This window comes from Poecile atricapillus, chromosome 5, assembly GCF_030490865.1.
Source record: "Poecile atricapillus isolate bPoeAtr1 chromosome 5, bPoeAtr1.hap1, whole genome shotgun sequence".
NCBI classification, from domain to species: Eukaryota; Metazoa; Chordata; class Aves; order Passeriformes; family Paridae; genus Poecile; species Poecile atricapillus.
This window is the reverse complement of record NC_081253.1, coordinates 19614460-19627304: the sequence shown is the minus strand read 5'-3', so window position 1 is coordinate 19627304 and position 12845 is coordinate 19614460. Positions and strand designations below refer to the sequence as shown.

Here is a 12845-nt window from a genome sequence, read left to right as displayed (position 1 = left end):
ATTGCACTGAATGTTAAGGTGAGCACAATTAAAGCACATTGCTAGTTAATCGCTTAGGAGAACAAACTGCACACAGATCTACCTCTCTCTGGAGGCTCTTCCGCCTTGAACTCTGGTAGATTGAGGACAAAAAAAGTCATTAAACACATCATTTGGAAGGAGGCATAATTTGAATTAACTTCTATTTCTGGTTTCAGTACATACAGGAAAAATAATCGAAGGAAAAAAATATCCTAAGGAATTAATCAAAACACTAACAAAAATGCCAACACTGGCAACAACTTAAACTAACCTAGAGAATCTAGTGCTTGTATCTACTTACTTGTGATGAAGCTAAACCATCAGAACTTGTACTTGCAGGTGGTTCTCTCTTCACCTCAGGTGCAGTTTCTGGTACTCTTACTCGGACATAGTTAATGAAGTGACGCATGTTAGAAACCAAGTTACTACCTGGAAACCAACTATCATGGCAACGCTCCTGTCCACCTGCAGATTCCTAAAACAATTAAGAAAACTGTGGTATACTTTCTCTTAGGTATTAAAATAATTCGTGCTGCTTTTGTAACTGTATTACAGAGGCCATAATAACTCCTTGAGATATGAACAGTATGTTGAACATTATGTAGCTCAACAAAGCTAATATACCTCTTAAAAAATTTGTAAGTGATGTGAGGCCTGTGAGGACCACAGGTAAACACAGATAAATACATAGGTCTAAGTATTTTATATTAATATAATAAAATACAGCCAGCTAGCTGCTAGCTAGCGGAAGTAAAAGGAACTCCAGGGAGTAATCCAAAGCTGGACAATCTAAGATTAATATAAAAGATCAGAACTATACAGAAATCAGTCTCTGGAAAAAAATGTGGCAAATTCTTAGTCAAAAAGCAGTGCTGATCAGTTAAAAAACAATGGTATAAAGTGATGATATAAAAATAGAAGAGAATCTGGAATCACAAAAATAATGGTTCTTCAAATATCATTAAAAGTAGAATTAAAATTCTGACTAATTCACATATTTTAGAAGATACAGATCTGCAGCAATAAAATGCTCAGTGATAAGGGTTTCAGTTGAAAATGTAGAGCTTTTTAGATTCAATTTAAATTTTTTTTCACAATTTCTAGTACTTATTCACAGAGTAGTAAAGATCTAATCAGTCTGTGTTGCCTGACTACATATAAAGAAATTGCTGAACACAATAACAAGATACCATACTCTTTCTCACAACAGTATGTTTTTATTAGTTGTTCCCTATCTAAGCTAATAAAGATGTTTTATTCTAACTACTATGGTAAAATCTAATTTTAAAGAATACTGAAACATAAAAGACCTGTATTTTGTACATGGTATTCTGAAGAAAATGATGGTATTTATTCTTACCTCCTCATCTGATTCTTGTTCAGGAGAATTTTCCAACCCCAGCTCAATCAAATATAAAACCATGCAAAGCACATGCTCTGATAAATTCTGATGATCCATTAATATCTAGGTAGGAAAAGAGAAACGTCATAGAAGATTAAGACTTCAGTAGATGCAAACTTAAAAAAGAATGTTCTGGATAATACATTTTGGACTCTTCCGTTTTTGTGTATTTTTTTTTTTTTTAATTTTTTTAAATTACTTTGAGGTTTAAAAAAAACCTAACCTTTGCTCATCACCACAAAAGCAAAATTTGATATTATGTCTTTCCAGTCAAATAAATTTGTACCTTAAAGTTATTACTAGTTCAAGCTGTGATTTACTTTAACACCAGAGTGACAGGTACAGTTGTACAGGCACCACTACTGCCAGTTACATGCAAAAAGCTGCTCCAGGCCTTCCCTCCCCTTTCCATGTGATCACTGAAAGCCTCATGAGGTCCTAGTCCTGTAAGCAATGCCAGCATAACTGGGAATACCACAAAGGTTAACATCAATTTTGCAGCCACTTCACATAATCTTTTTTAGTTATAAATAATAAATGACCTTATCTTTATTAAATTAATAATTTCCCATATCTTTCTTCTAATACAGCTTTCAGTGCATTGAGAGGAAGAACCAGTACTGCTAAAATTAAAAACCAGGACAACTTTCCTCTTGAGAATACTCTGAATTTAAGGAAAGAAAATGGCAAAAAAAAAAACAACTTACTAAAAAATGTGTGAGAAAATACATTTAAAATTTCATTGTAGACAGGCTACTATATAAATCAGTGGTTTTAGAGCGTAGCCTAGTAAGGTTTTAAATATGACTTGGTTTTGAATGGATGAATTTTCTAAGTAGATAAAGCCATCAGAAACATCAGAGACAAAATTCTTAAAAAAATAACTTTGTTTTACAATAGCTTTTCTAAAAAGTAACTGATAAGCTGATTTAATCAAACCCAACCAAATCTGAGATGATAGAAGTTATTTAATTAAAAAGGGGACTCAATATTCTGTTAACATGAAGAGCACGTGTAATTGTACCACTTTCAAAAGCCATAGAAGCCAATACCAGAATCAAAAGTCATTGACCAACGCTTCTGAAAAGTAACATCACCAAATATAGTTTACTGTTCTTCCACAGGAAGTCCCAAAAGCCAAGAGATATAATAAAAGCTGTCATGAATCGGCAACATTTCACAGAGGGCAGTCATTATTTAAGCCAACCCACAGAATCAACTACTACTATGTATTTTCCACCATCCATAAATCTGGTGGAAAAACATTTGGTACTCCAGCTAAAACAGCAACCCAGTAATGTCTAAGATTCTCAAGATTTAAGCCCTCAAAGGTTCTTAATGGAATAAAAGGTGGCCAAAGAGGCCCAAGCAAGACAGTAAAAGATGAAGCATTCCTTCCCTATATTCTCTATTTTTGCTCCATGTCAAAACATTATTTCATCTTCCACATAGTCCCAAGCTCTCCTTTCCTTCCCCAGCCTTCCTGTAGTACAACAGATATCTTCTATTCACCAGAAATTTAATAGTGAAACAAAATATGTGTTTTAGGTAAGTTGGGAGCCCTTAAAAGAGTACAAAATGAAAAGTCTGCCCAGGAAAAAAGGCTACTCAAACAAAGAAATTTTTATAGTTCCTCATCCGCCTCTGCAGCACACTGCTTTGAGAACACTTTCTAAATACAGATTCAAAGTTCATTTTCTGATGAATGGACTCTTCAAAAATGATTCAGTTCTCTTGAAGACAGCAGCTAACTATCAAAGATAAAACCAAACACAGCTTAAAGGCACCAATTACCCCTTAAAAACACTTGCTATAACATTATCAAAAGCCAGAATGTATTTGGGAAATGATGTTAGAAACAACTGCAGTTATGAGACTTATTTGACATTGAGGATTTAAAACCATTAAAGTTGTGTATTTTTGAACAGGCACTGCTGATGCCTCAGGAGCCAAAGGAACACCACTCATGCCACTGTGCTCCCTGAAACCATCATGGAAGAACAATCTGAATGGCAACTCTGATAGTTAATACAATGTTCCTCAAAATAGAACAGGATCTTTCATGCACTTGGGTAATGACTTAGTGTGTGTATATATGAAACAATCATTCATGCAATAATCAGTGGTAGGAAAAAAACTCATACTAGACTTGAAAAATAAAACCAAACCAAACCAAAAAATATTACATAAAATTAAACCTGACTAGTCCAAACAAACTTTAAAAATCATGCTTCTAAGAACTTCTGTAAAAAATGCGGAAGTAAACCGATGCACTTAATGAGAATCATGACTGTACCTTGTAAAGAAGTGTGAAAAGCACAATGTGCAGCGTTTTACAGTGCAAAAGCTTTATGAGACCTCTGTAACTTGGGTGTAGTGGTGTTCTCTTCTTGTAAGGAGGCCATGGGTTTCCAGGGAATTTGCCACTTTGCTTTAAGCTGTTGAAACAAATGTTAAATGATGAAACTACTGTTAAACACTGCAATAATGTAGAAACCTGCCACTGCTACAGATAAACTTTGCTTTGTGTACCTAAGAGTAAATTAAATAAAAATAAATAAGGCTCCTTCAAGTAAGTTGTAGATGAGTTTCAAACAATTATGGTTAAATTAATAATGGTTAAGTATTTCATCTGTTATGAATATTCACTACTTTGTCTATGGCCCTTCAGATGTATTTTTAAACATTTATGGAAGAGTAACAGACTAAGATAACCAAAACTCTGATATTGCTTGTAAATTTATAGACTATATGCTCCAGAACAAATCTGGGGTTTGAAAGCACTGATAAAATGATTAGCACTACCAGATAGAAAACCAAAAAAATTGTGGAATGAGCAACAGTATGATGTTGCATTTCTAAAAATGATCCAACTTACAATGCTGTGTATCTGTCCATTGCAGACTGCACATCTCTGCGGTAAACTGTTCGAAGTATTACCATGACAGGGTCAAATTCCTTATCCCAGACTTCAGCTGTTGTTTAAAAGAAATTACATGTTAACAATCTCTTTAAAGACCTTACCACTTATTTTAGATTCTCTTCTTAACTAGCTTTAATTATGTCACTTCTATTACATAATTTTTCCTGTCAAACTACAGCAATTTATAATAATTCTTACTAATAATACTTTCAATACTAATAATTACCACTATATATTAAAATAGAAAAATATTTTTTGCAAAATTTTGATTGGTTTCAAAACAAAAAAATAACACTCTATCAAGCAACCCAAAAACCATAATTTTCTGTATGCATCTTGTTTTGCTCTTTTTCATTTCCAAGTACATGTGAGAAAAGGTTTGCGTTATTTTTCACTTGGTACATGATAAACACAAGCCTCTTGAAAGTAGGAAGTAAAGACTGTGGAGCTGTTAGGAGGTAGATTATATTTTACCAGTAAGTGTAGTGAACAAAATTGCTGCAACAACACAATTTCTTGTTCAGTATCAAAAATGGTCAAGCTTTGTATTAAATAATATTTGTGATCAAAGCTTTACAAATATGCTTTTGTTTTATAACAAATATTTATGCATTATTTCAGCATTAAAATGTTAGTTACATCTGTTTAATTTAGTAGCTCTAAAGTTACATCCAGAGTGGCTGTTCAGAGCAATCACAAACAGAAAAGTCTAAACAGTCTACAAAAATATCCCATTTGATGGCCTTTTCATTTTCTATTTACAAGTTATTAAAAACCAAAGCGAAGCTCCAATCTAAAGCCAAATGAAGACATTAATTCTATGAATTGTTTTGAAGTGTTTAGCTCTCATAACACAAAAAAAGGATGGCAAGATTCAATGGCCCCAAAACGAGGAAGAAACCCAGTGGATACAGAATTTTAGCTCCACCAGCAGGCGTAACACAACACAAGTGCTTACAACATTCTTCAAAGTTTCCACAGGCAGAAATAAGCAGCTTTACCACACTTCTGGGATTAATTTTCCCCAGGAAAATTAGGCAGCAAGACAAGTGTCTATACTCCTACTTAGAGGTCTATCCTCTATATATTAACCCCTGCTAAGGCTAACAATTCTACAGATATCCTCATAGACTGCTGAGGGAGAACACTTTGCAAAATTTCCATTGTGTGAAATATGATTAAATTTAGCTTGTGAAAAAAAACCCACTTTTTTTTCTGGACATAATTTAGCATTGCAGTCTGAAACACACACCAAGCTTGTTTGGGTTGCTAATGCATAATGAGAGAAAAGGACTGAGTGAGCCATACAGTGAATATCAGAAATGCACACACAGCTCATCTTCAGCACACAAATCTACAGTGTGTAGAAAGAACTTGGCTCTGAAAGTTAATTTGGGTTGGTTTTGTTTTTTGGTTTTTTTAAATTATGGTTATTGAAGCAAAATCTAGGGATCTGTGAACATAAAGCTCAAATTTAGGGAAACAAGGGATTAGAGGATTAGAGGGAATTGATCTGATCATGACTTGCTTTAACTGTGATAGGCCAAAAACTACAATTCTTAAAAGCAACGGGTTTGAGAACCTATGTAGTCTTATGGAGAATATGGCACTTAAGAGGGCAAAGAAAGCCATGTCAGCTTTTATTACTGCAAAAGATTTTTCAGCTTTTATTACTTTAAGAAAAAGGGAATCTGTGTAGTGTGATAAATCACTTCATTATTCAATGCTATAGATGAGATACTTAAGACAGTTTACCCCTGGAATAAATTGTTTACCTAAGCTAGAAAAAAACAACCTATATACTAAATACTCCAGACACTGTAATCTAGAATTAGATTCCCTAAATATAAAGTGCTATAACTAAAAATAGTATAATCTATCTCTTTTTCCTTCATACTGTGTTATGAAAAAGACCAGCATGTAAAGAGCTCCAGAAACCAGACAGGACATAAGGAAATGTAGTTTATGTAACATTAAAATTAAGTTATTTTAGATACATGGGTGTTAAGCTGCCGAATTACACATCAAAGAACAGAGATGAATAAATTCCCAAAATTTTGGTTTCACAAAGTTACTTCATTAGTCGTTAATTTGTATAAAAGCACTTTATTGACAATTTAATCTCCCAGTAAAAAACCTGGCAAACAAGTTATCACAATACCAGTACCTACATTAACCACCACTCCCCTCCAAAAAATCGTCAAAACCAAATGGTTTCAAAATTGCCAGACTCCAGCCTTCCCAGTTCTCAAGGGAGGTATGTGAACTTCCTCAGGGAGGAAGGAGTTAATCCCTCTTCAGCTTTGCCATTAGCCTGAAGCACAACCAGAGCACATGGAACATTTCAGATTTCTACAGGCTTATCTGCTCAGTGACAGGGCACAGTAATGGAACACTGAGTTCTTAAATTATTTCTCTCCTTTGATATACCAATGCTATGTTGAGACCAATTTAGATGACAAGCTGGTCAGGGAAAGAAACTTGTCATTTTTGCACTGTATGCATTGTAGAATTACAGAACAATATTCTATATATAACAAGCCTAGCCTGAACTTTTTCCTAGACCCTCACTACTGACTGCAAAAAATGTTACAGGATACTAATACAGATAAGCAACATGAAATAAAGAATTCTGTATCATGGTATCTTTAATAGTGAAAAGGTGGAGAAGTTCAAAGAAAGTATCTTTGCAATTGACATTTCACTAGTGCAAACAGTTCTAAACTCTACTAAATATACATCATATTTCTTTAAATCATATGAATAATTAAGTATGCAGATCAGTAAAATATAAGTAAGATAATTTTTCATTTTTCTATTTTCCTTTGCTTTCTGAGGGTACCTGATTAGTATGAGAAGTTCATTTTCCCTCTAGATCAAAATCAATTTATTACAGACTACTGATGTCTTTAGCAATGCTGCTAAATATAAGCCGTGGACAATAATGAAAAAGTCAGATTTTGTAGGGTTTTGGTGGCAGTGGTAGGTTTGGCTTTTTCATGGGGAGGATGGGGTAGTTTCCAACACTGGTAGGTTGGGTTTGCCTTCTGGGTTTTTTAAGGAAGAAAACCTACTACAACAAAACCAAACAAACCCTGGTTAGGCATCTTACCAATGAGTATGTTGCAATAGAACACTGATTACCATACCTTTAGGTGTATACATTCCTTGCTGCATGGAACCTCCAGGTTCAAAAACAGGGGCTTTAAAGTCAGCAACTGCTGACAGGACTGATTCAAAGCTTAAGCTTCCTGGAATAATACCACTTTTAGGATTAGGGTTTTCTGGAATGTAATGCTTATGTTAAGGAAAGCAAAGTTAATTTAGTTGCAGGACACGGAATTTCACTCTCCTCTTGATATTTGCAGTCAGTCATTTCAGACCACATCCCAGCAGTGCTCTGTGATTACCACAAGAGGTCTGTATGCTCAAGCTGCTAGGAACAGTAACTGCTACTGAAGAAAATCCAAGCCTCGTACCTAGGACATTAAACTTTTTTATGTAAGACTTGCTACATGTTTGGCTCAAACTGTTAGTACTTATTGAGATATAAAAGCCGCTACCTGTAGTGTATATAAAGTTTCTGTTATTGCCTTTATTTACAAACACGTTGTCTCTTTTCATAGGGAGAATATTTTGCATTTACATCCAAACACAGAAAAAGCAAGCAAATAGCTCAGGATCCATAAACACAATAAATAATCCTGCATCTCGGATTCCATAGTTCTCATTTTTGGTAGCAATACTTAACTGACCTCCTGACATTACCCTAAAACACAAGCAGCACTTACAAGGAAGTAAACTTCTGCTTGGTGATTAGTGATTGCTTATATAAATGACTTGCTTATTTTACATAGTTAAGTCATTCACTTAAGTGAATTGTTCTAAGTAATCGCTTATTTAACATATTTGACTGAGGTACTAGATCCTATCATAATAACTCTTATTATGCATTTGTTAGTCTCAATCTCATCCTTTCCTATCTTTGTATTCCTAATATTTTTGTTCAATGCCTATCCCAGGACTGCAAGCTCTTCTATGCAACCACAACAAGCTATTTAATTAGCCTAACAGACTAAGAGTGATAGCAGGAAAACCTGTACATTTATAGTCAGCTGTCCAGGGACATGAACCCTGTGCCAAAGGACTCCTCCTTAAAGTTTGCTATTCTTTCCCCATAACACATGCATTTCACTCTAATGTCAAAGCAACATGCAGGATTGCTATTATTTGCATTTTCAGCTATTGATAGCAAAAGTCAATATAATGTAGAATGCCTTCTTTTTATATTGGCATAAACTTAGCAAATATCAAAGGCTCAAATTCAGACAAATGTGATGCTTGGCTAAACTTCTACGACGTCATTAGAAAACACATGTTTTACCTCACACCTAAAAGACTTCTAAAGACCAGCACAGCATTTTGTATCAAAACTAATTTAAATATTAAAAAGCATTGCATTTATTGTAAGAGAAACCAAAATTGGAGCAAATGCCTTTGCTAGTAAGTATATACAAACACACCTTCACACAGTTTTTTAATCATGTAACCTAAAAACATGTTTAAGCCTCACTACTATCCAGGCACCTGCCATTCTCATTCAGACACATTAGTGAATATATTCCAAGGATATGAGATCCAATAATGAACTGTGTGTCCTGTCATTCATGCACAGTTGGGCTACCATCTCCGCTCTGAGGATCTCATCATCTGTCATTCCTAGAACAATGAAATACAAAAACTGTTAAAACAGCACAATTTCAAAACACACATTCAGTTTTCATTTGACATTAAAAGCCTGTCAAACATGATACAAATTAATATTAGTTAATGATACAGTGCCATAAAAATACTGTGAAAAAAAGGGGGGGTGTGCAAATATTATGAAAGGCACAATCTCAACCAGAAAATACCAGTACAGACTCAAACTGCTGTCTTTCTGGAAAAGATACAGAATCTTCATGTCATCACCTACACAAATCACCCACTTCCATTAAAGACATTTTTCTTAATTTTTATGTATTATATCTATTTCTACTTCATAAGGGATTAAAATTCAGTGACTGGCAAAGATGAAACCACGTGTTGAATGCTTTAAGTTACTATATGGTTAAACAGCTTTATGGTACCTACGAAGTGCTGAATATAAATGAAGGTATAATAATGTAATTTACATACAAATATTCCTAAAGCAGTGACACTTACCTAAATGTAAACGAAGGCTTAACAAAAGGACCAAAAATGTTAAGGCTCCTTCCAGCATGGACCTTTCATGCTCTGAGTCAAGAACTGTATTTTGATGCTGTGATGCCATCGTTAACAGATCTACCACCTTAAATCTGCAAACAGTAAAGTCAGAAACAACAATTAAATATTCTCCAGCATTAAAATACCAATGTGAAATGATAAACTCAGGACAGCACTCACAACAACCTGAAATGAAATAAAAAAGCCCAAATGAAAACCCAAAGTGCAAACAAACATACATGAAAACCCTCTTCTTTTTAAATTTTAATTTTTATTTAACTATTGATGGAATGTGCTATAGTGATATTCACTCCACATGAAAACACCTTATATTTATTAACATATAAAAACAAATGCATATTAACTGGTATTCAAACCCTGATTTTTTTCAGAAAAAGAAACATTCTGTGCCTCTTACTATTGCAGCTCTGTTTATCTACTTCTTCAGGATAGAATATCCTGGCATATGAATACATATGAAACTTAAAAGCCCCTGAAGATATTCAGAAAACAAATATATGAAGTTTCACTACTGCACTGTAAATCAAAAGCGAATGCTGTTTAAAATCAAGAGAAACCTCTTTCAGTAGAGCCCCTAGGTAAGTGTTAGTTTTGCCTAGGCAGTGTTGTACCCACTGAAGATATGTATCAGATATGCAACTTTTATATTACACACAATAAATTCGCACGACAGCTAGCACAACATTGAACAAGAGCATTCATCTTTTAGTCCTACCTTTCAAAAACAGATGAAATAAAATAATCTGGGTCCAGTCTAGAGGCACAGACCTGTAGAAAGAGAGTAAATTAATTTTATTAAATTAATTCTATTCAAAAGTTTGTAGGAAAATAATACTGGCTTGGCTTCTCAGAAAACATAACTTACTTGCAGCAGATAAATGTCAGGATCAATCATTGAATTGCAGAAATGAGACTGCACGTAAGTCATGGCCTGTCCTTTAATTTGTAGACCATTTCTAACCCACATATTGCTGTGAATTTCAGAAAGACTTGCCTGTTCAGGGAAAATAAGAAGTTACACACATTTCAGGGATGTTCAGCTACTCAGTTCAATGTTAGCAGATCATCAGGATAGTATCATAGAAAATTAGAAATCATAGAACAGTTTGGATTGGATGGGACCATAAAGATTTCCAATCCCTATGCCAGGGGCAGGGACATCTTTCAGGTGCTTAAAGCCAGGTTGCTTAAAGTCCCATTTGCCCTGACCTTGAACACCTCCATGGATGGGGAATCCTTGCCTTCTCTGGGCAATCTGTTTCAGTGTCTCACCACCTTCACAGTAAAGAATGTCTTTGTGATATCTCATCTAAACTACTCTCTTTCAGTTTAAAGCCATTGCCCCTTGTCCTATCACTACATGTCATTGTAAGAAATCCCTCTGGGGCTTTCTTGGAGAGTCATAGAATAGTTTGGGTTGGAAAGGACCTTTAAAGGTCATCTAGTCCAACCCCCCTACAATGATCAACTTGGTCAGGCTGCTCAGAGCCCCATCCAATCTAACCTTGGACGTTCCCAGGGATGGGGCATCTACCACTTCCGTGGACAACCTGCTCCAATGTTGTACCACCCTCACAGTAAAAAAAAGGTATAGGTAATCTAAAAGCTATAGGTAATCTAAATCAACCCTACTTCAGTTTAAACACACTAGCCTTGTTCTATTGCAACAGGTTCTGCTAAATAGTTTGCCCCCAGCTCTCTTGCAAGCCCCTTTAGAAGGCTATTCTAAGGTGTCCCTGGAGCCTTCCCTTCCTCAGGTTGAACAATGCCAATTCTCTCAGTCTGTCTTCATAAAAGAGGTGCTCCAGCCCCCCTCATCATTTTATTCACTATCATTACACATATACATACATACATATACATACATACATATACATACATACAACTTTGCAGACTTTTATAGTAATTAACTTCTCCTGGAGAGTGAGAGATAAAAAGAGTGACTCCAAGTTTATGAAACAGATACCATACTTCCATATGAGAGCATATTTCAGACAACTAAAGTAATTAAAGACAAAATAAGTGATTTATACATGTAGCTGCTCATCAAAATCTTGAAACATACTCAAAATGAAGGTAGCATGGTACCAAAATGAATCAAAAATGAAGGTAGCATGATTAAAAAGAGGTTAGATCTAAAGCACTGATTACAAATACTACTCACTGCCACTTATGCACAAGTAAGTCCAAATCTGCAAATAAAAATACTGCGTATCCATTCTGGAACTCACTCTCTATTTGAAATACAAAATTTCCAGATTTGGGTTTCTTGTCAACCTGCAGCCCATTCACCTGTTCACATTACAATTCTTAGTTTTCAAAGGATTGGTCCTTCCTACCATTTTGGAAGAGCTATGGTGAATACTATTATTATGTGCTTCTCAGAGTATGATAACTAATGCCACATTTTGAATTTTGGAAATAGGAAGGAAAAAAAAAAAGACATTATCCTAACCACTCGGTATATTCTAGTTACTATTTTCACATGTGGCTTATTTTTATATTCCACAATTAAGACATACGTCCTATTGTTAAGTCAGAAGTCTGCCCATACCTGAATCTGAAGTGGGTGAATCATAAGTTTCATCAGCATCTCCTGATCTGGTAGGATAGTATCCAGATCTAGTTCTTGGCATTTAACAGCCTAGAAACAAAAGCAAGCATATGCTGTGTTGAATGATCACATTCGACAGGGAATTTCCATCTTCTGTGAAAAATACAAAATGTGCTTACCTTACTTAAAAACATGGCAAAGTAACGGTGCAGTGGCAAATGAAAAGTAACTTGGTTAGGTGCTGGCTGAAAGTAAAATAAAGGTATTTAACATATTGAAAATAAAGGTATTTAATATATTGAAAAAAAACCCAAACATACAAATATCTTTGGCACAACCACCACGGATAGTATCTTACATGTCTTCATTTGATGGACTTGCTTTCCACTAGCAGTACTTCATGCCCTGTCTTTCTGATTATTCAGAAGTTTCCCTCAGACAGTTGTAGTTCATCTCTTACTGAGTCCCCAAAAGCTAATGGCACTCTGAGTTGACTAAGTTTTGCTTGCCAAGTAGCAAAGCTGCTTCCCAATTGCCAAAGAAGAGGACTTCTGTTTTTCCCCTGCTTCACTTGGCTCTTCATACAGCACAACAGTAGTGTATCCATAACACTGCTATTAAAACTCACAGTTTAAACTTGTACCCACCAATCTAAATCACCGAGGCTCTATAGAAAA

At 35.0% G+C, this 12845-nt stretch overlaps 1 protein-coding gene across 5 annotated transcripts in view; it reads right to left on the bottom strand.

Annotated features, from left to right (window-relative positions):
• Window positions 1-12845, bottom strand: part of UBR3 (ubiquitin protein ligase E3 component n-recognin 3) — a 104195-nt gene that overhangs the window by 57396 nt on the left and 33954 nt on the right. For 3 of the 5 annotated variants that reach the window (XM_058840580.1, XM_058840582.1, XM_058840585.1), the window contains 12 exons: window positions 12348-12413; window positions 12169-12258; window positions 10480-10608; window positions 10330-10382; window positions 9552-9685; window positions 8981-9065; window positions 7496-7638; window positions 4302-4398; window positions 3720-3861; window positions 1382-1486; window positions 323-496; window positions 83-112 (listed from right to left, as the gene is read on the bottom strand). In XM_058840580.1, coding sequence (XP_058696563.1) covers window positions 83-112; window positions 323-496; window positions 1382-1486; window positions 3720-3861; window positions 4302-4398; window positions 7496-7638; window positions 8981-9065; window positions 9552-9685; window positions 10330-10382; window positions 10480-10608; window positions 12169-12258; window positions 12348-12413 — 1248 coding nt within the window. The remainder of the gene's footprint in view (window positions 1-82; window positions 113-322; window positions 497-1381; window positions 1487-3719; window positions 3862-4301; window positions 4399-7495; window positions 7639-8980; window positions 9066-9551; window positions 9686-10329; window positions 10383-10479; window positions 10609-12168; window positions 12259-12347; window positions 12414-12845) is intronic. The other 2 variants (XM_058840583.1, XM_058840584.1) reach the window with 1 other exon arrangement.